The 23,104-nt window shown below is 43.6% G+C and overlaps 1 protein-coding gene and 1 long non-coding RNA gene across 2 annotated transcripts in view; both read right to left on the reverse strand.

Moving 5' to 3' along the window:
• The window catches only part of LOC129646322 (uncharacterized), a 31,972-nt gene extending 22,228 nt beyond the window's left edge, over window positions 1-9,744 (reverse strand). The window contains exons 1-2 of the long non-coding RNA XR_008711858.1: window positions 9,487-9,744; window positions 8,946-9,070 (exon numbers count right to left, since the gene is read on the reverse strand). This is a non-coding gene — a long non-coding RNA (uncharacterized LOC129646322). The remainder of the gene's footprint in view (window positions 1-8,945; window positions 9,071-9,486) is intronic.
• MYO3B (myosin IIIB) overlaps window positions 1-23,104 on the reverse strand; it is a 559,309-nt gene that overhangs the window by 383,317 nt on the left and 152,888 nt on the right. Inside the window, 1 exon segment of the mRNA XM_055572295.1 lies at window positions 18,350-18,495. Coding sequence (XP_055428270.1) covers window positions 18,350-18,495 — 146 coding nt within the window.

Here is a 23,104-nt window from a genome sequence, read left to right on the forward strand (position 1 = left end):
TAACCTTTCCTTCTCTGGTTTCTGGAAATCACCCTCTTTTAGTCCCCCTCTTGTCTCAGTGCCATTCCTTGTCAAACTCCTTTCCTGGTTTCTCTGCATCTTTCCCATCTCTAAGTGTTGGAGTCACCTTCAGGACCTCGTACCTTCTTTATCTACACCCACTGGTAAAGAATCCACCTGCAATCCAGGAAACACAGGAGACATGGGTTTGATTCCTGGGTCAGGAAGATCCCCTGGAAGAGGAAATGGCAACCCACCTCAATATTCTTGTCTGGAAAATCCCATGGAGTGAGGAGCCTTGCAGGTTATAATTCAAAGGGTCACAAAGAGTCGGACATGAACACGAGCATGGATGGACTGCCCAGGTAATGTCTATGAGACCTGTGATATTAAAAATCAAATGTATTCTGATGACTCCCATCTGATGACATCAGACAAGATGTCTCCACGGAGCTCCAGACTCCTGCTTCTCACTGCTTGCTCAATAGCTCTACTTGGATGACAAATCTGCGTTTCAAACAGTGTCTGAAACAGAACTCTTAATTCTTGACCCCTCACCCCTGCCCACTAAATCAGCTCTTCCCACAACTATCTGCACCTCAGGAAGTAGCCTGTTTTCCAGTTTCTCCAGCCAGCTACTTTGAGATTTTTACTATCTTCTCATTTTTTCTCATGCCTTACATCTAATCCATCAGCAATCCTTACAACTCCACCTTCAAATTATATCCATAATCCAGCTACTTCTCACCACCTGCATTTTGGTCCCAGGTGCCATTCTCCCTTACCTGAGTTATTACAGGTAAGACACCCTTACCTTCCTTGTTTCTCTGCCTGAACTCCTACCCCCTTCCTTCCCTAACATTCCATTCTCCATATACTATCCAGAAGATTTCTTTAAACAAAAGTCATTTCATGTATCTTCTCTACCTCAAACTCTAATGGCTTTACATCTCATTCATAAAAGAATTCAAAACCACTGCAGTAGCTTACAAGGCTCCGCATGATCTGTCCCCAACTCTCTCCCTCTCTGCTTCATCTCCTCCCTTCCCGCCTCCCTCTCTCTCTCATTGTGCTCAGTTGGGCTTCCTTCCTACGCAAAAATGTGTCTCCCGGCTTCCCACCTCAGGAACTTCGCCTTTACTTTTTCCCTAGGCATGACTTGCTCCCTTACTCCTTTTAAACTCTCCCCTCTACCTTATCAGAGAGGCCGTTTTTAGCACTTTATCAGTACAGTTCAGTTTAGTAGCTCAGTCGTGTCTGACTCTGCAACCCCATGGACTGCAGCACACTAGGCCTTCCTGTGCATAGCCAACTCCTAGAATTACTCAAACTCATGTCCATTGAGTCGGTGATGCCATCCAACTATCTCCTCCTCTGTTGTCCCCTATTTCTCCTGCCTTCAATCTTTCCCAGCATCAGGGTCTTTTCGAATGCGTCAGTTCTTCACATCAGGTGGCCAAAGGATTGGAGTTTCAGCTTCAGCATCACTCCTTCCAATCAACATTTAGGACTGATTTCCTTTAAGAAGGATGGTTGGCTCTCCTTGCAGTCCAAAGGACTCTCAAGTCTTCTCCAACACCACAGTTCAAAAGCATCAATTCTTTGGTGCTCAGCTTTCCTTATTTCCAACTCTCACGTGCATACCTGACTATTGGAAAAACCATATCTTTAATTGGACAGACCTTTGTTGGTAAAGTAATGTCTCTGCTTTTTAATATGCTATCTAGGTTGGTCATAACTTTTCTTCCAAGGAGCAAGCATCTTTTAATTTCATGGCTGCAGTCACCATCTGCAGTTATTTTGGAACCCCAAAACATAAAGTCTGTCACTGTTTCCATTGTTTCCCCATCTATTTGCCATGAAGTGATGGGACCAGATGCCATGATCTTAGTTTTCTGAATGTTGAGTTTCAAGCCAACGTTTTCAGTCTCCTCTTTCACTTTCATCAAGAGGCTCTTTAGTTCTTCTTCACTTTCTGCCATAAGGGTCGTGTCATCTGCATATCTGAGGTTATTGATATTTCTCCCAGCAATCTTGATTCCCGCTTGTGCTTCTTCCAGCCCAGCGTTTCTCATGATATACTCTGCATATAAGTTAAATAAGCAGGGTGACAATATACAGCCTTGACGAACTCCTTTCCTGATTTGGAACCAATCTGTTATTCTATGTCCAGTTCTAACTGTTGCTTCTTGACCTGTATACAGATTTCTCAGGAGGCAGGTCGAGTGGTCTGGTATTCCCATCTCTTTCAGAATTTTCCACAGTTTATTGTGATCCACACAGTCAAAGGCTTTGGCATAGTCAATAAAGCAGAAATAGATGTTTTTCTGGAATTCTCTTGCTTTTTCCATGATCCAGCGGATGTTGGCAATTTGATCTCTGGTTCCTCTGCCTTTTCTAAATCCAGCTTGAACATCTGGAAGTTCACGGTTCACGTATTGCTGAAGCCTGGCTTGGAGAATTTTGAGCATTACTTTACTAGCGTGTGAGATGAATGCAATTGTGCGGTAGTTTGAGCATTCTTTGGCATTGCCTTTCTTTGGGATTGGAATGAAAACTGAGCTTTTCCAGTCCTGTGGCCACTGCTGAGTTTTCCAAATTTGCGGGCATATTGAGTGCAGCACTTTCACAGCATCATCTTTCAGGATTTGAAAGAGCTCAACTGGAATTCCATCACCTCCACTAGCTTTGTTCGTAGTGATGCTGAGGCCCACTTGACTTCACGTTCCAGGATGTCTGGCTCTAGGTGAGTGATCACACCATCGTGATTATCTTGGTCATGAAGATCTTTTTTGTACAGTTCTTCTGTGTATTCTTGCCACCTCTTCTTAATATCTTCTGCTTCTGTTAGGTCCATACCATTTCTGTCCTTTATCGAGCCCATCTTTGCATGAAATGTTCCCTTGGTATCTCTAAGTTGCTTGAGGAGATCTCTAGACCTTCCCATTCTATTGTTTTCCTCCATTTCTTTGCATTGATCAGCACCTTATATATAACAGCAAATCCCACCCCTTCTGTCACTCTCTCTTCCCCTTGCTCCAGTTTGTTTTCCTCAGTCAGGCCCCTGTCACCACCCAGTATATTATATACTTGTTTACTGTTTCTCCCCCCGCATAAAATAAAAACTCCATGAGGACAGGAAATTAGTTTTGTTCACTGCTGTGCCTGATGCAGTGCCTGATTACAGTGTATGCCTGATGAATATTGATCAGATGATTCAAGAAATTAATTACAAGCATCAATTTACAGTCCATTTGTAAGTAGGTCACTATTCACATACAGGCTCCTAGTTTTAACTGGGAAACTCTTACATTTTGCCAAGTTCATTTGGCAAACATTTTTTTACCCAGGTGTCATTCTTTTCTTGTAAATTTGTTCCAGATGCACTGATTTTTTTCCCCACCCCTTTCCAGTTAGAGAGCTAAGCCAATGAACCATGTCCCTGATGATATACAAACTTAGTTATAGTTGGGGTTATTTTCTTTCTGATAGACTCGGAAGCACCAAATGTGAATTTTGGAAGAAAGTAAAGGCAGGGGCTTCTCTGATAGCTCAGTTGGTAAAGAACCTGCCTGCAATGCGGGAGACCTGGATTTGATCCCTGGGTTGGGAAGATCCCCTGGAGAAGGGAAAGGCTACCCACTCCAGTATTCTGGCCTGGAGAATTCCATGGACTGTGTAGTCCATGGGTTTTCAAAGAGTCGGACACAACTGAGCAAGTTTCACAAAGTGGGGTAGTAAAAGGAAGACTATGATCTCCAGAAAAGATGATCATCATCAAGGCAAAGACAAAACACACTTTTGACCTATTGCTTTAAAGTCATTGACAGAATAGTGAGCTGTGGCAGGTAGAGGCAGACCACCAAGGCAGGACCAACAGCAATTCTAGTGATGAAGGAGACAGGCCAATTTCTCTACATTCACCCCTCCTGACCTTGACCTTGAACTGAAGAGTCAGAATGTGTGAGACTCAGCCATATCACCTAGGAAAAGTCACTCTCAGCCTCTGGGCTGCTCATGGTTGCACTGAATTATATCAGTGGTTGTAAACATTTTAGGGTCCTGTACCATTTTCAGAGCTATGGACCTCTGTATTAGTTTTCTAGGGTTGCCATAACACAGTACTACCAACTGGATTGCTTATATTTTAACTCACATACCTCTGTTAAGACCATATTTCCAAATAAGGTCACATTCTGATGCATGGAAGGTTAGGACTTCAATATAAGTTTTGAGGAACACAATTCCACTCATGACAACCATTTTTCTAAAACTGGCCCATTTTGCATTCAATGTTGGCTCATTTACAGACCCCTTGAAGCTCATCCCCTGCTACATATTAGCTTCTATTAACTGTGTGTCTTGAAGCAAACCATAACTCTTTTGAGCTGTGAATCCTCAACTCTAAAATGGCAAAAGCCCTACCTATCAGAATTACAGTGGCAATTCAAAGAAATTACATAGAAGACAGTAGATGTGAACGTTGAATGATAAACAATTGTAGAAGCACTATTTACAATGGTTGAACTAGAGCCCAAAGCTACTGGTCTAAGAGTGGCCTCTAAGTATTTTTGATTGTATATTTTATCAGTAAGAAATTTTTGAGTGCACCCTGTAATAAAAACTTTTCTTTCTTATAAATTGTATGAAAGTGTTACTAAATTTTAAAAATGAAGAAGATGAAATCATGCTTTTTAACAGTATCCCCAGAACATTCAGTAATTAAACTAGAAGGGTTTGATTGTGTCATATTAATAACTTCTTGCTCAATATACACTGAGGAGATTTATCATAACAGTAGTAGGTATAAATCGATAGTTCAAATACTCTTCATAGTAATTTTGAATTTCAAAAAAATGATTTCTTGAAATGATTTCTTGAAAAAATGATTTCTGTTTTCTTCTAAAACAGCTGATTAGCTTGTCGTTGCTCTTAACTTCACGTGGCTGATGAAGACTGTCCCAGAAGTGTCATCATCTCAGCAATTTTGCTGATGCTCAGATGTGCTTGCACTGGTAGAATCAGATACAATCCAGAGTTTCTTTGCAGAACCCTTTTAAAACCACTAGTCCATTTTGTGAAGGCCTAATTAGTTGACATTTGATGGTATTTGCCATATTACCACTTAATGAGGCACCCTTTAACTTCAATGCTTCCTGCTGCTGCTGCTGCTAAGTCACTTCAGTCGTGTCCGACTCTGTGCGACCCCATAGACGGCAGCCCACCAGGCTCCGCCTTCCCTGGGACTCTCCAGGCAAGAACACTGGAGTGGGTTGCCATTTCCTTCTCCAATGCATGAAAGTGAAAAGTGAAAGTGAAGTTGCTTAGTCATGTGCGACTCTTCAAGACCCCATGGACTGCAGCCCACCAGGCTCCTCCGTCCTTGGGATTTTCCAGGCAAGAGTACTGGAGTGGGGTGCCATCGCCTTCTCCATCAGTGCTTCCTAGGACTCTACAACTGAACCTCCAAGTAGGCCCTTCTCAGCCCCTTGGCTATGGAGCTCCCTTGTGATTCATCTGCAGATGAAACCAGAAATGACCATCCAACATTTGGACTGAGTGCAGGTACTAGTGTCAATCTTCAGAGTCAGTAATAGGAAAGCATAATTCATTTCTTGGTTTCTAGATTTAATATGCATAGGTATAGAAGTCTTACTATTTCTTCTCTGCACCCAAATAAGTTGTTCTGTATCTTCCCACACTAGAGACCACTGGACAGTCAGTACATTCCTGTATTCCTCTTCTGCCTTACGTGTATGTTGACATAAATGAGAGTGTCTATCAAGTAACTGATGCAGCCAGAAAGATTAAATTTGGGGCAGGAGAAGAGTGGAGGAAATTGGAGGAGGTGGGAAGGGGGTTTGTTTCATTTCTGTCTCCTTGGATTGATTAAAAGAATGATGATCAAAACAGAAGAATCTGTTATTCTAGAGGGATTTGATGCTACTCTGTCAAGAGAGGAGGGCCAGAAACTGACCAAAATAATGAGGCCAAGGCATTGACCTTAATCAGCCATTTCTGGCTTTGAAGATGGAGAAGGAAGGGACCAAAGAGTACAGGTAGTCTCTAGAAGCTGGAAAAGGCAAATAAATAATGAATTTTCCCCTAGAGCCTCCAGAATGGAACTCAACTCTGATGACTCCTTGATTTTAGTCCAATGAGACCCATTTCAGACATCTGACTTTAGAACTGTACGATAAGACATTTGCATTGTTTTAAGCTACTTATATCAATGTCAATTTGTTATAGCAGGAATAGGAAATTAACACAGGGGGTGTGCACCCCAGATCTTGTTATTATGGGGTTGAGCCTGAAGACATTAGAAACAAATATAAATTAGTATTATCCTACACATGCTGAATGACTTCCAGAAACTTCCAAATCAGGCAGAATCCCTGTAACTTTGTAGCCTAGAGATGACTAATTTCAAACCCCTTCTCAGTCCTTCAAACACCAGGCTTCCCATCCCCTCACTCTTCCAGAAGGAAGGCATCTATTAATAGAAAGTGATATTTTCATCAGAGCTAGAGGTGGACTGCAGGGTAAAGGTAGCAGGAAAGGCCACACCCATCAAGACTGACAAATAATACATCATGGTGGAGCTTCCAACCCAAGGGACAGATGGCACAGAAAGAGGGGTAAGAGGGGACCAAGACTCGAGAGAACAGAGCCAGGGTTCACACGAAGAATACGAGGCCAAAATAAGCAGCTGAGAGTTTGTATGCAGAGGGAGCAATAAGGCCATGGGTCCAGGAGGAAACCCTCGCCTCCTCACCATTCTCTGAATTGGCCACAAGCTACAGGTGGAGTTAAGAACAAAACCTGGGTGAAGCCTGGAAGTCAATGTCCGTATCCCCCAGCCAGGACCAGCCATCATGCTTGGGATGCCCATCTGCCCTCTGTGCAGCGGGGAGGCCCTTTGGGACATGGGAAGCAGATGACGCTGCTCATTGGATCATGCTCCACTATGCTTGGCCCAGCCAAGGTAGACATGTGGGTCTTCTGAGACGTCTTCACAAACCTCACAATACCTGTCCCAGATATGTGATGGGGCTGCCACAGCTACTTCACAGTGCCTCTAGTTCGAATTGTACCATGCAGTTCCTTTTATGCAAAGATGGAAATATCAAAGGTCAAGAGCCATCTCCTTCTATTCTGCACTCCATCCAGAAATCCTGAGTCTGGAAGGAACTCAGAGAAAAAATGCAGAGGTCTGTTCTCTATGCTGAGCAATATGGAAGGGAGCAGCTCTTCCCTGCCCAGGTAGGGCTGGATGGGGAAGGAAGTCTCGGCTCACTGGTCCAGAACAAGGGAGAGGAGGAACTCTCATGCACCCACTTCCTATCTAAGTCCTGCTATGCATGATTTGTACAGAAATCCCACCTGGGGGTTGATGGAATGGAAGGTTGGACAATCTAATCCCTGGGACCCCCAACCCCAGGACTTTTCTATGCTACCATTTCCCTCCTACCCCAATCCCCTCATCCCTAATCATGCGGTAAACAGCCTTCCAGGAACAACAGGCTCCAAAGGAGAAAAAATCACTGGATTATTTCCCAGGGCTGCCATAACAGAGTACCACAGACTACATGGATTAAAACAACAGAAATTCATTCCCTCACAGTTCTGGAGGCCAGGAGTCCAAAATCAAAGTGTCATCTGGGGCAGGCTCCCTGGAAAGGCTCCTTTCCTTCCTATGGAAAGATTCTCCCTGGCCTCTCCAGCTTCTAGCGGCCTAGGTGCCCCATGACCCATGGCAGTGCGGCAGTCTTCCTGTCTTCACGTGCCTGTGTGTGTCTAGGTCCAAAACTCTTTCCTCTTCTAAGGACACCAGTCATATTGGATTAAGGACCTACTCTGCTCCACTACGACCTCATCTTAATCCAGCTAACTACCCCTGCAATGACCCGATATCCAAATAGTGTCAGTTCTGCGGTATAGTGGGGTTAGGTCTTCAACATACCTTTTTAACTGGAGACATACCACAATTCACCCCCGGACAGGCATCCCTGACTATTCTGCTGAAATCCTTTTTATTTTTCCTGATTTTACATTCTTCATAGTGTACAACAACACACTCCCATCTGTATTATCTCTAATTTCTCGATTCTCAACCATGAGGTGGGGATGGGGAAGGTAGGAACCAGAATTACCAGGAGAGACACTGTAGTTTCGAAATATAAATAAAGAAACAACTGTCTGATTGCTGTTTCAGGGCCAGGTTTTTCTCAACTGTGGGTGCACTTTAGAGTCATCTGGGGAAACTTTAAAATGCAAACTGTATGCATGTTATTACAAATGTATAGATTTGTAAAATTCATTATATATTAATATAAATGCTGAGCTTGACTCCAGACTGATTACACTGGAGTCTCTGGTGGTGGTGCCCAGGCACTGGTATTTTTCAAAGCTCCCAGGGGATTCTAAGCTGTATTTAGGACTAAGGATCTCTGTGCTGGGTGAGACTCGCTGCTTAGGGAATGGCTCCAGCCCTGCAGTTGTTGACAACGTACATTCCTCTCTATTGGTATCATGGAGCATAGGGAGGGTGCTGAAGGAAACAGTTTACATGGGCCTTGTTATCTGAGTGCAAAACATTTTGCTTAAGTTTGGTGCCATTGGTGTGCCCCACCCCCAGAGGTGAAAGGATGGACTGGTGACAGAGCAGAAGCAGAACCAAGAGTCTGAATCCCACTTTGAAATGCCAGACTCTTTTGTGGCAATTTGAGTGTGGTGCCCATCCTTCCAAAGGAGTTCTGATTGGGATGGAGCCAGTGTGGGGGCGTTGTTTGTTCTGACTTTCAAGCCTCATGTTAATCATGAAAGACTGTCCTACTGTTTGACCTACTGAACTTATGCCCCAACTAAGGTCATTTTCTACCCGCGCATTCTCAAGCCATGGCTCTCTGTCTATACAGCTCATCAGAGTTTCCAAGTTTACTTACTTGTTAGAGAATCCCATTGTTCTTGGTGACAGAGGTCTTTGGGGGATTCCAAGTCTGGTATTCGGCATACAGCTACCCTTCCGTGAATGTGATCAATAGGCTTATGTCCTCCAACTCGTTACACACTTTAAAACATTCAGCAGACAGGAAGGTCAGCAGAGAGCCCTACTCAAGGCCTCCAGGACTTGCCACCATGGTGACACAGACAGCATCACCCAATGCTCCTCGATATATACATTCTTCCTGGGTTGTGATCCATCACCACTACCATCCTCCAGCCTGTGTTTCTCCATCTTGGCCACAAAAACATCACAATAGATTTTAACCTAAGGGCAATATTCCAAATATATTCTGTCTGAAACAGTCCCTATTTGCATTTGTCTTGCAGTAATACCAAACCACAATATTAGCTGGACATGGCTCATTTTTAGTGAACCCAGCCAATTCATAATGATCACAGATTTCTCTTCTAAGAATTCATAGGGTATTCAAAGAAAAAAGAAGAACCTTAGTAATTAGCCCAGCATAAAATCAAGCTCACGAGGTAGTAGTCTGCAGGTCCTGCTTTCTTTACTTTTTTGAAGAAGTGAAGCACTTTCTCCCTTTCCACTCTTCGGACACTGTTCCGGTCCTCCAGAATTCTTCCAAGATCACTGTGAGTAGGTGGGCAGTCTCATCTGCTCAGTCCCTGGGGTATCACTCCTCTGACCTGAGAAACCTGAACTCGTCTGGAGCAACGAAGTGCTCTCCTTACAATCCCTTCACATGGCTTGGGTTTCAGTCTCCCATTGCCAATGTTTTTAGGCTTTCCAGTCTGGACTGGAAAAAAAAATCATTCCCAGTCTTGACAGAGCTCTCATTATCGTCCCTTTACCTAGGGACATGAAATTACTAGAACATGGGCGGAGGGTGTACCTACCAAGAGGGTTAAAGGGACCTGCAGAGGGAGGCAGCCAAGCCCCCATGACACAACTCAGCCATCAAGTACAAAGCTGCCACAAAGATGAAACTGAGAGGAAGGGAAAGCCCTGCAGCCTCAGTCCTCAGAGGATGACAGTATTATCACTCATTGTAGGCATAATGAGAGAGGGGACCAAGGCCTGCTCTGCTCCCAAGGGGCGGTCCTGACATCACATTCATGGGTATATATGGGGACGGGGTGGGGGTGGGGGGTCCACATCTCTTAGAAGCATGGCTGTCAACAAAGGAACTGTAATAATGGATACTCACGGCAGAGTCCCTCAGGCAGAGGCAGTAGAAGTATTGATAGTAAAGATTTATTGAGAAATCAGTCTTCATTCTCAATTTCCCATATAATCATCAATAAATCAATTAGCTAAACTTTCAAATGATTGATCTCATAGGTAGCCCTTTTTAAGAAAAGGTTTCAACTCCCAAGCTACAAGGGAAAGCAAATTTCTCCCAATATAAATACTCTTTTGAGGTTTTGTTCTTTGATAGCATCCAGCAAAAATCGAATGCTTTCTATATACTGTCCTGAGCAATTTACATTCCTTAACTGCTCACAACAACTCTATGAGGCTAATACAGCCTCAGCCATACCTCCATTTTATAGAGGAAGAAACTGAGGTGCAGAGACAAGCGACTTGGTCAAGTCCATACAGTTTGAAAGCAGTAGAGCTGGTATTTGAACTCATGCAGGCTGACTACAGAACACTGGGGTAAATGAATTGTAAAAACAGCCCAATTTTCTACCCGTCCCTGTATCTATGTCGGGAACCCTATCACCAGTGTGAGAAGAGTCCTGGCCAGCCTGCTAGATGATGAGAAAACACACGCAGCAGAGCCAGGTCATCCTAGACAAGGCCATCCTAGACCAGCCAGCCCCCAACCAAATCCCCAGCTGACCACAGGAAGGAAGCATGAGGAAGCCCAGCCAGCAGCCACTCAAGAACCCAGACTTATGAGAACTAATAAGTGATTGTACAATTAAGCTTGGGGGTGGTTTGTTACCTACCAGCAGATAACTGACACAAACATCAATGCTTGACCACTACCCTATATTTTCTTTCTTATGACCCTGGCTCCACCTGATTTCAGGACTTTTCAGGAAAGGACAGCTGCAGCTGTAACGAGCCTTCATTTTACCACCTTATCACTGTTCATCCTTGTGCTGCCCCTGCCCTACTACTATGCCAACCTGTAAAGACAGTCTATCTAAGTATTCTTCACATTTACTCCTGTCCCCCCCACCCGGCCCCGCCTCCCGGAGTCAAGAGGAAATGAGGGTGCCGCAAACCCTTCAGTACTACTTCAAGTTCTGTTGCCTTGCCTACCCTCTTTGCCCATCTCTCCACCATTTAGGAGCTAAGTGGAAATTAGCCAAAGTGACTGGGGCTGAAATAATGAGATCAGAGTCAGGAGGGAGAGAGCTTGGATAGAGCTCGAAGTCAACACCTCTTATTCTCCAGCCTTTTCCTCCTCTCCAGGTGGGCTTCTTCTCCACAGGGATGGGGACCAGCACTCCCTGGAGGCACGCTCCTGCTTTGCCACCTGATCTCCAGATGAAACCCTGCAAAGATGAAATTTCCCTGCCTGCCAGGAGTCAGGAGGGGCAGCAAGCTGCACCTCCACAGGAACTAAGAGCCCCAACTGCTCAACTCAAATTAAAAAAAGAGTTTGGAAACATGTTCCACAGAGTGGAAGCCTTCTTGGGGCATTTCTGCCAGCTGCCTCCAGCTACTCTGTTCTCAAGGTAATGGAGAGGATACAGGAAGGAGGGCATCCCCAAGACATCCTGAGAGGTAGGGGCCACAAGCCACTAAAACGGGACTAAATCTCCCAAGAAAGAAAAAGAGGCATAAAAGACTATTGTTTTTCTATTGGAGTATTTTTAAACTTATTTTTGCTCTTAGGCACTTAATAAATGCTAAATGATGCTAATTCTCCTAGCTCTCCTTGCTTTATGAGTGAAGCCTGGATTGTGAGGGTTCGTTGCTCAGAGAGCCAATAGCTAAGTGACCTGGGTTGATGAAGAGAAACCAAAGTTCCCCCGGGGTAAACCCAGCCTTACTGTGCCGTTAAACACCCACCCCACTAACGCATTACATTCCAACAATAGTTTAGTTTTAATTTCTTTTCCTTATATTTCACAGCCCTAAGGGAAAATGTCCTGTGACAATTCTATAATACTGAGACAATTACTGGTGACTCAGGACTCCCTGCTGCCTCTACAGCATCTCACAGCTGAGGAGCCGGGGTGCCGCCCATTTGGGAACAATTTGGTCTGTGAATTAGGAAAGTCAGAATAAAAGGAATCTTTACCTTTTAAAAATGATGGAAATTCGATGAAATTAGATGAAAATTCAGCCCAAGGAATGTATTTCAGAACAGGAGTCAACTGTAGGCATTGAGACCCTGAGGAAATCTGTCACATAGACTCCTGCTTTCTCAGTCCCTTCTCTTTGCCTTTTTTTTTTTTTTTTTGCTGTTTGACTTCTGCCCATTTTACCTCTGCCAGTGAATGGAGCAGTGAATGGAATGTAAAAACACGTTCTTCTCAGGCAAAAAAAAAAAATCCTATCTTATTCATCTTGAACTTCTAGCACTCAGCCCAAGCCTGACTTAGCAAGAACCAAGTTAGAGATGTCCTGGGTTGGAGGGCATGGTCCATCCCTAATTTCCAGCAGACTGTGTTCCTAAGCACTCTTGTGAATGGATAGTTTAGAGCATGGAAAGCATTTTTTCCCATAAGCATGAAGTTTAAGACACAGGCTGTCCTCGGACTCAATTATAAAACTCGAACTGGCCACGAGTCTAATAATACTCCAAGAGTGAGAACTTCAGTTGTTTTATTGCCTCCTCCCAAATAACCACTTATAAGTTTCCATGAGAAAATACATTCCAAAGCAGGATGCCAGGAACAGATTTCTATTTCCTCCACAACCAAAGTGAGGCTTTCCTACTGAAAAAACAAGAGGAAAATGAAGGGGAGGAGATGCTACCAGAAGCAGCCCTCATGGCCACGGCAGGCACAGGCTTTACAAGGAGCAGGGAATGGGATGGGAACGACCGGGCACTAACAATGACAACCTGAAATGCTGCTCTGCTTTTATGTAATACATGTTCTTCAATTCATTAGCTCAAACACTGTCCTTAAGTGTTCTAAATCAGAAACTAAAAGGCAGTTGCCTGAAGGGGAGTTTGGAGAGGGGAGGGATTTCTGGTTTGGGAGTCATTAATCACTGAACCAAGGAGGGCTGTGCTCCCCTGTGATGACACTTGATTTCTGTTCTTCAGTTCCTTGACTGACACATTGATGCTAATAAAATTCTAACTCTCAGGTTTCCTCTGTCAGTTTGAAACGGGAGCATGGAGAAGGAAGGTAGACTGTAAGCTTCTTAAAGACTGGGATATCATTTTCATTTTTTTTTTCCAGTGGATAATTTTATTCAAATTAAATATATATAACCCAGGAACAGCCCTCTCAGAAAGCTCTGAGAACAGTTCCCTCCCATTCATTTCTTTATACTCCAGCCCCCTCAGTGCTGAAATCACAGTCCATTAATAAATAAATACAACTGAAGAAAGGGCTTTAACTTTTCAAAACAGTTGCAAAATGGGAGGTCTTTGGAGTCAAACTTTACAGATTCAAATCATTTTCCCTCCACTGGTGCGGGAGCAGGGCTTTCTCCCTGGAATTCCAGTTTTCTCCTCAAGAATAAAGGGGTGATAGCATCTACCTCAAGGGTCACTGTGGGAACTGAACATATCTGCTTTTTGTGAATTGCATAGCACTGTGCCTGCCACATAGATGGCACTCAATTAATCTAAGCTAGGGCTTTCCAGGTGGCTCAGTGGTAAAAAAAAATCTGCCTGCCAATGCAGAAGCCACAGGAGCTGTGGGTTTGATCCCTGAATCAGGAAGATGCCCTGGAGGAGGAAATGGCTACCCACTCCAGCATTCTTGCTGGGATAATCCCATGGGCAGAGAAGCCTGGTGGGCTGCAGTCCATGGGGTCACAAAGAGTTGGACACGACTGAGTGACGCACGCATGCAAATATAATTCAGACAAGGATCCTGAGATGAAATCACCCTAAATTAGGATGAGGCCTAAATTCAATGATGAGTGTCCTCACCAGTCAGACAGAAAAGAAAAATACATAGAGAGTCAGTGAAGAAAGCCATGTGAAAATGGAGGCAGAGATTGCAGGGACGCTGCCGCAAACTAAGGAACCCCAGGAGCCACAGGATCTGGAAGTGGCAGAAAGGATTCTCCTCTAGGGCCTGCAGAGGGAGCAGGGCTCTGCTGACATCCTGATTTTGGACATCTGGCTTCTAGAACTGGGAGAGAATACATTTCTCTAGTGTTAAGATACCAGGTTTGCAATAATTTGTTGTGGCAGCCCTCAGAAACTAATATATTTGGGGACAATTTGGAACAATCTAAATTTGGTGAGGAAAACAAGCCTGAATGTAAATTGGAATTATCATGAGTTCTTTTCCCAAATTGTGTACTAGAGGAAAACTCCTCTTTAGGAAGGAAAAGTCACTGGCTTCAGGGACTGGAATGTTCAAGCCATTCTGTCCCACCCACTCTCAGACAAGCACATTTCTGCTGGGAATCTTAAAAGCACTCTGCATTTTCCCACAGGAATGCAATGGAAGCTCTCAATGTGCAGTAAGACTCCACATAGATTCAGCTGCTGCTGCTGCTGCTGCTGAGTCGCTTCAGTCATGTCTGACTCTGTATGACCCCATAGATGGCAGCCCACCAGGCTCCCCCATCCATGGGATTCTCCAGGCAAGAACACTGGAGTGGCTTGCCATTTCCTTCTTCAATGCATGAAAGTGAAAAGTGAAAGTGAAGTCACTCAGTTGTGTCTGACTCCTAGCGACCCTATGGACTGCAGCCTACAGGGCTCTTCCATCCTTGGGATTTTCCAGGCAAGAGTACTGGACTGGGTTGCCATTGCCTTCTCCGAGATTCAGCTGCTATCTGGCCCCAGTAAACTGGCCAGTGACAGGGCTCTTAGTCCTCATCCAGTAAACGCACCCATGCTGGTCCCCACTGCCTCCCTGACCCCATCTGAGGAGGTCAAAGAGGTCATTAGCCAAAGACTCCCAGCTAAGGAAAGATACCTGGTTGCCAAGAAAGGAACATAATTGTATATTTCTCCTAACTCCATGGGTTCTTGCAAATGCATCTATGAAGCAGAGCTCATTGTAAGTGAAAAGTCTATCCTGGTCATCTGCAAGATCCCTCTAAGCCTTTGGAATTCTACAGGAGCCCTCAGGAGAGAATCATGACAGAGAGGTTGTTGAACCCACTGATGCCTAGAGAAACAGTTTTCCTTCTTTTCCTCTCCTCTAACTCCTGGAGAAAAATAGCAGCAGACAGCAGTGGCTGTCAGAAAGGGGTGACTTTTTTGGAGCAAAGGCATTAGACAAGATGACACATGCTGACAAGTTCAGCAAACAGTGGCTGCTCTGCCAATCAGCAGATAATTTCTGTGTGTTTGCAGCGAAGGAAAGATTGCGAGTCATGTCGTGATCAGAGACAGGTCACGAATACCCCACGTGTCATCTTCTAAAGTGAAGGTCACAAGAAAGGGAGAGGTGAGTGGAGGCAGGGAGCAGAAAGCAGGAGACCCCTGTTCAGGCAAATCAAGAACAGCTAGGCAGATCTCGCCTGTTTTCTGACAAAGCCCAGGGAACCCCGGTAATCACCTGTTCTCTTGACGTCTGAGGCTCCCTCCTCACATGTAACCAGCACTGTGTTAAGTCCCAAGTCCTCTATCACTCACGAAAGTCACTCCTTGCCTGACTCGGGGCAGGTTTTCTTTTCTTCCCTTACTTGGTAATTTACTCAATTTATTTCCAATCAGAGAAAGGTGTAGGCAAGAGGCAGGTAAGAAAGGCCACACACAAGAGCACTCTGCAATGAACTTCACTGTTTAATTAAAGAGAGCTCCAGAACACCGACAACACTCATAACCAATGAGGAAGAAAAACACTCTGAAACCAAATAGATTCAAAGGGTTTTTGTCATGACTTGCCATTAGCTTTAGGAAAGGAAATGCTGAGATAGAATGAGAGAGAGCCCCATGAAACACATAGGTAGATAACCTGAGTGCCTATCTAAAATGTGTCAATACTAAATTTCTCCATCAAAGAAGTTTTCTGAGGAAAGGATACTGTTTTTACCACCCAAGATTAAGAGGATAAACACATGTGCATACACACACACACACAAACACACTTGGCAATCTACAACCCTTCCTAAGAAAATTGTGTACTTCCAATTAACAAGATACTTTTTAAGTAAAAAACTTGGTGAGTATAAAAAGCTATGCAGTAATTATAAACATGCTACATTAAAAAAAAAAAAAGTAAAACCTCCATCCTCCCTGTCCAAAAATGTCAAGCTGGCCTTTAAGGTTGTGATAAAGGCAAGTGCCGAGCACACGTCATCACACTGAGGGCCGGCTAACCAGCTAGCGTTGACGTTCCCTAGTTCAACCTGATTCGTCACTTGCATAGGAACCAAGAGACAGTGAAAGGGCCAGTGGTTACACCAGGAGGAGAGAAAGCTTCAACCTACTTTGGGATAAGGATCCGTGTCACTCCTAAGATCCTTTTTAGCAATTCACCTGTTCCTGAAGTTTGCCCTGTCCTGAGGCAAGCAGTGGGAGGCTTGGTTATTTGTGTTTCAGATCTGGAAGCTTCTCCCAAGCCAGAAGAAGGGAGGGGAGTGAGAGTATAAAAGTTATTAGAGAGCGGAGGTTTGGCTGGGCTCAGACGCAAACTAAGGAGTCGCTGGAGATAAAGGGTCTGTTAGACACATGCACATAACGTGCGTGTGTGTGTACCCATGCACACGCACACACACTTCAAAGCTGCCTCATATTTATCACCCTACGAATTTGTTGAACATTTGGTCTGTATACAAATGCACATCAAAAAAAGACAGAAAACATACCCAAGTAGATGATAGCCTATTAAAAGTACATATGTCTTGCTAATCAGAAAAGTGAAAGTGTTGGTCGCTCAGTTGTGTCTGACTCTGCGACCCCATGGACTGTAGCCTGCCAGGCTCCTCTGTCCATGGGATTCTCCAGGCAAGAATACTGGAGTGGGCTGCCATTTCCCTCTCCAAGCTAATCAGAAACCACACCTTAATTCTGGTAATTGAGAAATTATGTGGCTACAGTAAATAAAGAGTAAGCCATTTGTAAAAAATCAAAACACACATATAAATTATTCCAGACACCATCTATCATTTTCTGACATATTACTTTACACAATACTGTTTTGGGGTCCTGCATTCTTACATTATTTTGAACGTTCATCAGACTATTCATTTAAAAAGCCAGGAACTTTGTCCTAATCATCTGGACTTGTTTTTATACTTTGGAAAAGTAAAAAAGACCAGCTCTGTCTTGGTTGGGAATCATTTTGGAAATAATGGTGGGTGGTTGTTCACATCTGGACTAGGTATAAAACCATAACATTACAGTGATGAATGCCACAGAGCCTCATCTGCATATAAATAGGCCTAATCAGAAATGCAAATTGCAATCAGGAGAAATTTTTAAAGGCTGTGATAGCTGTGTGATTGTGCAGATAAGGAAAGGTTAACACTTGTATTGTTAAAGCAGTTAAATGGCTCCCAGCCGGCCAGAGCCTTCCTTTGCAAGAGAAATATGAAAGGGACAAAGCTTTCAAGCTGCAACATGCCTGCATGGAGCTCCCAGATAGCTTCATTTTCTGTAACTAGTGCCTCGCCAAACATCAGCCCTATTCTGATGAAAGACAACCAACAAGCCTCTTGTACAAAACCCTAATGAATATAGACAATAAAAAATATATTGGCATTTAAATACCCTTCAAACAGACCTCTTTCAGCACCGTTTCCCTCTGAGACAGAAATAAAGGGTTAGAGAGAAAATCATGACTGATGTAACATTTTTCTAAAATTTTTTAGTGCTGGTACACATTTTTTTTTCATCCCTAAATTTTTCAGCATACTGGAGAAATATTCAAACTGAAAAAAAAAAAAAAAAGACCAGATATGATTATATAATTTAAAAAGAAAACACTAGTATTTAGACAGAGTACTTAAGCCAAAGCTGTATTTTTAGTCTTGCCGTGCAAAGCCTAAAAAATCAACATCTCAGAAAAATTGGAGTACTGAAAATATGCGATTGTTACAACATACTCCTATTATTTTTGGAATATGTTGTCTTTCAGGAAACCCTCTATTCCCCCGTCCCCCGTGCCGACCACCCCCCCTCCCCACCCCCGTCCCCTTAAAAGAGAAATACATTTTACAATCAGGCTTTCACAGGTTTGGAGAGAAACTGTTTACCAGCTATTTATTATCCTAACGAGCCTCGTTCACAAAGCACTAATGAGCCAAGAGCGCCATCTCGTGTCCTACCTTGGAATCTTAAACAGCGTTTTCACAGGATGCATGTCAAAGAGGGGAGGATCTCCGTCCCCCAGTTCAATAGCTGTGATCCCCAAGGACCAGACGTCACAGCGAGCGTCATAGGAAGAGTCATACTGCTGTTCACAAGCAATGACCTACCAGACAAAAGCAGGACATAACACATCAACCCCACTGACACCTCACACGCCCCAAAAGGCCCTTGGCCAGTCTTAGCCCCCTTCTCAGTTTCCTGGCTATACTGATACTGAATTTCAGTAATAACAAAAGGTCCGTTTTCTAGGCCTTATTTGTGTGATTGACTTATCATCGGATATGTTCATTCATTTTTAAAATGTATGAATTCAGTTCAATAAACATGCACTGAACCCTGTGGATACCAAGGACAGTGCAAAGGGAGGCACAAGGGTGAATACCTCACCACACCCACCCTGACACCCTTTAAGTGTTAGGCTTTGTCTACATCCTTCATCTTGTTACCAGCTGCTGATTCAACAGTGAGGAACAGCTGTTCTCGAAGATGCCTCTTTTGTATCTCCTGTGCAAAGTCCCTAGGAGTGTGGCACCGGAGCAGAAAGCTTTCAGAAGACTGATGTGGTCAACTTAAAATAGGAACCACTCCCTCGCATTCTCTTTTTCCAAGAAAATCTGCCCCCCTCCTCAAGCCCCAGCTGGTTTATGTTTCCGCCCAGCTGCTGCTTCAGGGATTAGCCCAGCTGGATACTGGAGAAGGGGAACCAGAAAATGCCCTTGGGCTTGTCATTGGTTTGATGAGTTTGGAACCTTGTGGGAAAGTATTTTCCTATCAGCTTCTTGAGTTAGCAGGGAAAGCTCTACACTTAGACTCTGGTGGGTATCATAATGGGACTGGGAGAAGGCAGGGGTGCCCCGGAGCATGTGCAGGGACCAAAAGCTCCTGTTTGACCTGAAATCTGCCTCCTTGACCTAGGATAACCCATGATTATGAGAAGATGGGAGACTTTTACAGTTTGAAGCTGTGTTGGTCCAAACAGCCTATGAGGTAGACATACAGCATCACTGGCCAAAGGGGTGGGCTTCCCTGCCCTCTTAGGCCATTAGAAGGTCTTTGAGTAAGATGGACCAACTGGTGGGGAGGAGAAGAGTAACAGATCTGGCTTACACATTAGCAGGAGCATTCTGGCTACTGTGCTGAGGATACATTAATAAGACACACAAGTAGAAGAAGCAAAACCAGTTAAAGATGCTACTGCAGGAATCCAAACTAGAGACAGTGAGAAATAATCAGATTTTGATAATATAATTTTGAAGGTAGAGTCAAATGGATTTGCTGAATGGGGCTTATAAGAAAGAGGAGTCCAGAATTTTTAACCTGGGCAATTCCAGAATGGAACTGGTATTTAATTAGATGGAGAAGACAGTAGTAGAAGCAGGTTTGGGTTGAACACCATGCACTCCACTGGGGACATTCTAAGTCTGAGATTACTGTGAGACCTCCAAATGGAGAATTTCATTTTAGCTAGGTAAGACTCAGACTTCTGGCCTAGAGAATAAACATGTCTTGTTTAAAGCCACTAAATGTGTGATAATATAATGTCAGTGACAGAAACCTAATACACCTTTTCTCTGCCAGACCCAGCTCACTGGTCTCACGATGCCAGGTGAACATGCCCATCTTACCCGAGACCTGGTCTCCTACTTTTATAATTGTCCTCTACCCTTTTCTTCTGATTTCTGAACTAAAGAACCCTTTTCCAGGTACCTGCATCCTTGGCCTGGGATGGATCCCAGCCCCATGCTCTGAACAGACTCGCCTGCCACAGAAGGATACATTTAACACATTAAAAGGATACTTTTAACACATTATTTTCAAATGTGCATTCAAACTCAAGTTCAAATAATTCCAATTTTGGAAGCAGAAGCCGTTCCATTGTCCCCCAAGACCTCACTTTCATCACCTCAATCAGGTGAGAAACTACATTATTTTAAAAGATCTCCAGAGAAGGCTATTTAACACCTTCCCTTTCAGAAATGACATTTCCAAATGTGTGAGACAAACATAATTTTAGACCTATCAATCAGCAAGTAGTTCACCATCCTTATGCATTCCCGTGAAGAAAAGAGAAATAAGACTGTATCCTTCTCCAACAAGAGCTATGGCCGAGTGAAATTTAAAGTGACACCAATACAGTATACTAACGCATATATATGGAATTTAGAAAGATGGTAATGATAACCCTGTATGCGAGACAGCAGAAGAGACACAGATGTATAGAACAGTCTTTTGGACTCTGCGGGAGAGGGTGAGGGTGGGATGATTTGGGAGAATGGCATTGAGGCATGTATAATATCATATGTGAAATGAATCGCCAGTCCAGTTTCGATGCAGGATACAGGATGCTTGGGGCTGGTGCACTGGGATGGCCCGGAGGGATGGGATAGGGAGGGAAGTGGGAAGGGGGTTCAGGATGGGGAACACATGTACACCCGTGGTGCATTCATGTTGATGTATGGCAAAACCAATACAATATTGTAAAGTAATTAGCCTCCAATTAAAATAAATAAATTTATATTTTTTAAAAAAGAAATTTAAAGTGAACCTGTAAGAAATTAAATAACAATCCATGACACTTATAAATGTCCTAAGCCAGTACATACTAGCATGTCTAATAAAGGATGCAGGCTTCAAAAGCTTGGGATATTGGAGGGAGACCAATTCAGGCCAACCAAGATAATGAAAAGTAGCTAGTGCCCCTAGTCTGCAACTTCCAGGAAGAAATTCTAATTGACTTCTAGCCATCTCGAATGGGATACAGAAGGCAATTCCAAGAACCTGTCTAAAGGTGGGAATGGAGATATCCTATCGTTTCTCAAGTGCTGTTATAAAATATTCAAAACGTGTATCTGGTTTTCACTTCTCTTCACAGACAGACACATACGATCTTCAGCTCAGTTTGATTAATAGAAGAGTATCCTTCGGCCAAATTCTCTTCCCTAAACTCAGCTAGCAATGTGACAAAGGAATTATTTAAGCTTAGCTTTCTAAAGAAGTCTATAGAAAATTTCTGTAGTAAAATAACTCACAAATAATTATTAAGTACTGATGAGCCAGCATGGTCCTAGATAGGCACACAATCACTCTGTGAGACAGGTACATTACTACCTGTAGTAGGCATGGAAATTGAGATACAGCACAGTTAAATAGCTTCCCCAGGACCCATAGCTAGTCATGGTCATGGACAGAATTGATCCCAGGCAGAGGAGAGACATCTAAACATGATAATATGATAAGTTCTCTAAATAATAAAGGTTATCAAGGAATCTGACTTATCAGCATCCGTACTCATATGTTGACCAAACTAACCACATTTTTGAGATTTGTTTCACCTAAAGTCCATGTCTTCAGAGACAGTCTCTCTTTCCCTTTCTCTTTACTGAGTTATGTGTGATGGGATTCAAAGAAGAGGTTATATCGCTGATGGCCGGTCAACACATCCTGGAACTATATTCCTATCAATCCAACATCAAAGTCTGCAACTGTTTCTTTAGGAGAAAAAGCAATTGCATTCTCCTTAGCTCAGCATTCTCCTTGTCTCTAGGTAAAACAAAACTGAGTTAAGAATGCTTAGATGGTCAATTGGTCTTGCCCCCAGGAGAACGTGACCTCTCAAAGAGCTCTCTGGATCTCTCGTTACAATGCTCCACAAAGAAAAGGTGAATGGCAGCGGCAATCAAGCGCACTGCCCTGGGGCCAGGTTTCCCAGGTTCTGTAAGTCATACTAAAGGGGTGAAGACAGGGGAGTTTGAAATGGCATTGCCACAGGCCCATGACCCCAAACGCCTCATCCTCTTCCATCCTTCCACCTCAGCTCTGCTGCCCCCAGGAGGAGACACACTTGAGGCAAGTGTATACTCTCTCTTACGTCAAGCCTTTGCTTCAATCACAGGAGTATAAATGACGTTGGTGGCAGTGGAATGAGGAATATGGAACAGGTGAGATAGAGAGAGAGTGTTCAAGGGAAGATTTGCAGGACTTGGGAGGCTAGGGAAAGGGGCACACCAAGGAAGACTAACATAAGACCTTGGTGACCAGGAGAATGATGTTACCATTCACAAAACAGGGAAGTCAGGAAGAAGACATCAGTTTGGTAGGCAGCATAGCACTGGAAAAGACTCTGATGCTGGGAGGGATTGGGGGCAGGAGAAAAAGGGGACAACAGAGGATGAGATGGCTGGATGGCATCACTGACTCGATGGACGTGAGTCTGAGTGAACTCCGGGAATTGGTGATGGACAGGGAGGCCTGGCGTGCTGCGATTCATGGGGTCTCAAAGAGTCGGACATGACTGAGCGACTGAACTGAACTGAACTGATTGATAGCAAGTTCCAATTGAGTCTAAGCTCTATGCCTAACTAGGTACAGAAAAGTCATGTGTGCTCTTGGAAATTTTTTTTCCCATATGTAGATTCAATAAGAAAAACAAAATTCCATCAGGATCAGGAACAGAATATACTAAAGGGTAGCAATGAAACACTGATGTGCTTTTAGTGACTATATGGAATTTTATGTTACAGTAAATATATCTTACATTTCACAGCTCCATAGAGTTTAATCTTCCTATTGTTGGTTGCCAACACAACTAGTCAAAGTTTGTAGTTTGAATACACAGTTATATATACCAGAAGCAGATGCAAGGTTGTATATCATGAACTTGAACAAACTGGGATATTTCTCTTAATCTAGTATTGTGAATAGAAAAACTGCTA

The sequence above is a fragment of the Bubalus kerabau genome, chromosome 3 (assembly GCF_029407905.1).
Source record: "Bubalus kerabau isolate K-KA32 ecotype Philippines breed swamp buffalo chromosome 3, PCC_UOA_SB_1v2, whole genome shotgun sequence".
Taxonomy (NCBI): Eukaryota; Metazoa; Chordata; class Mammalia; order Artiodactyla; family Bovidae; genus Bubalus; species Bubalus kerabau.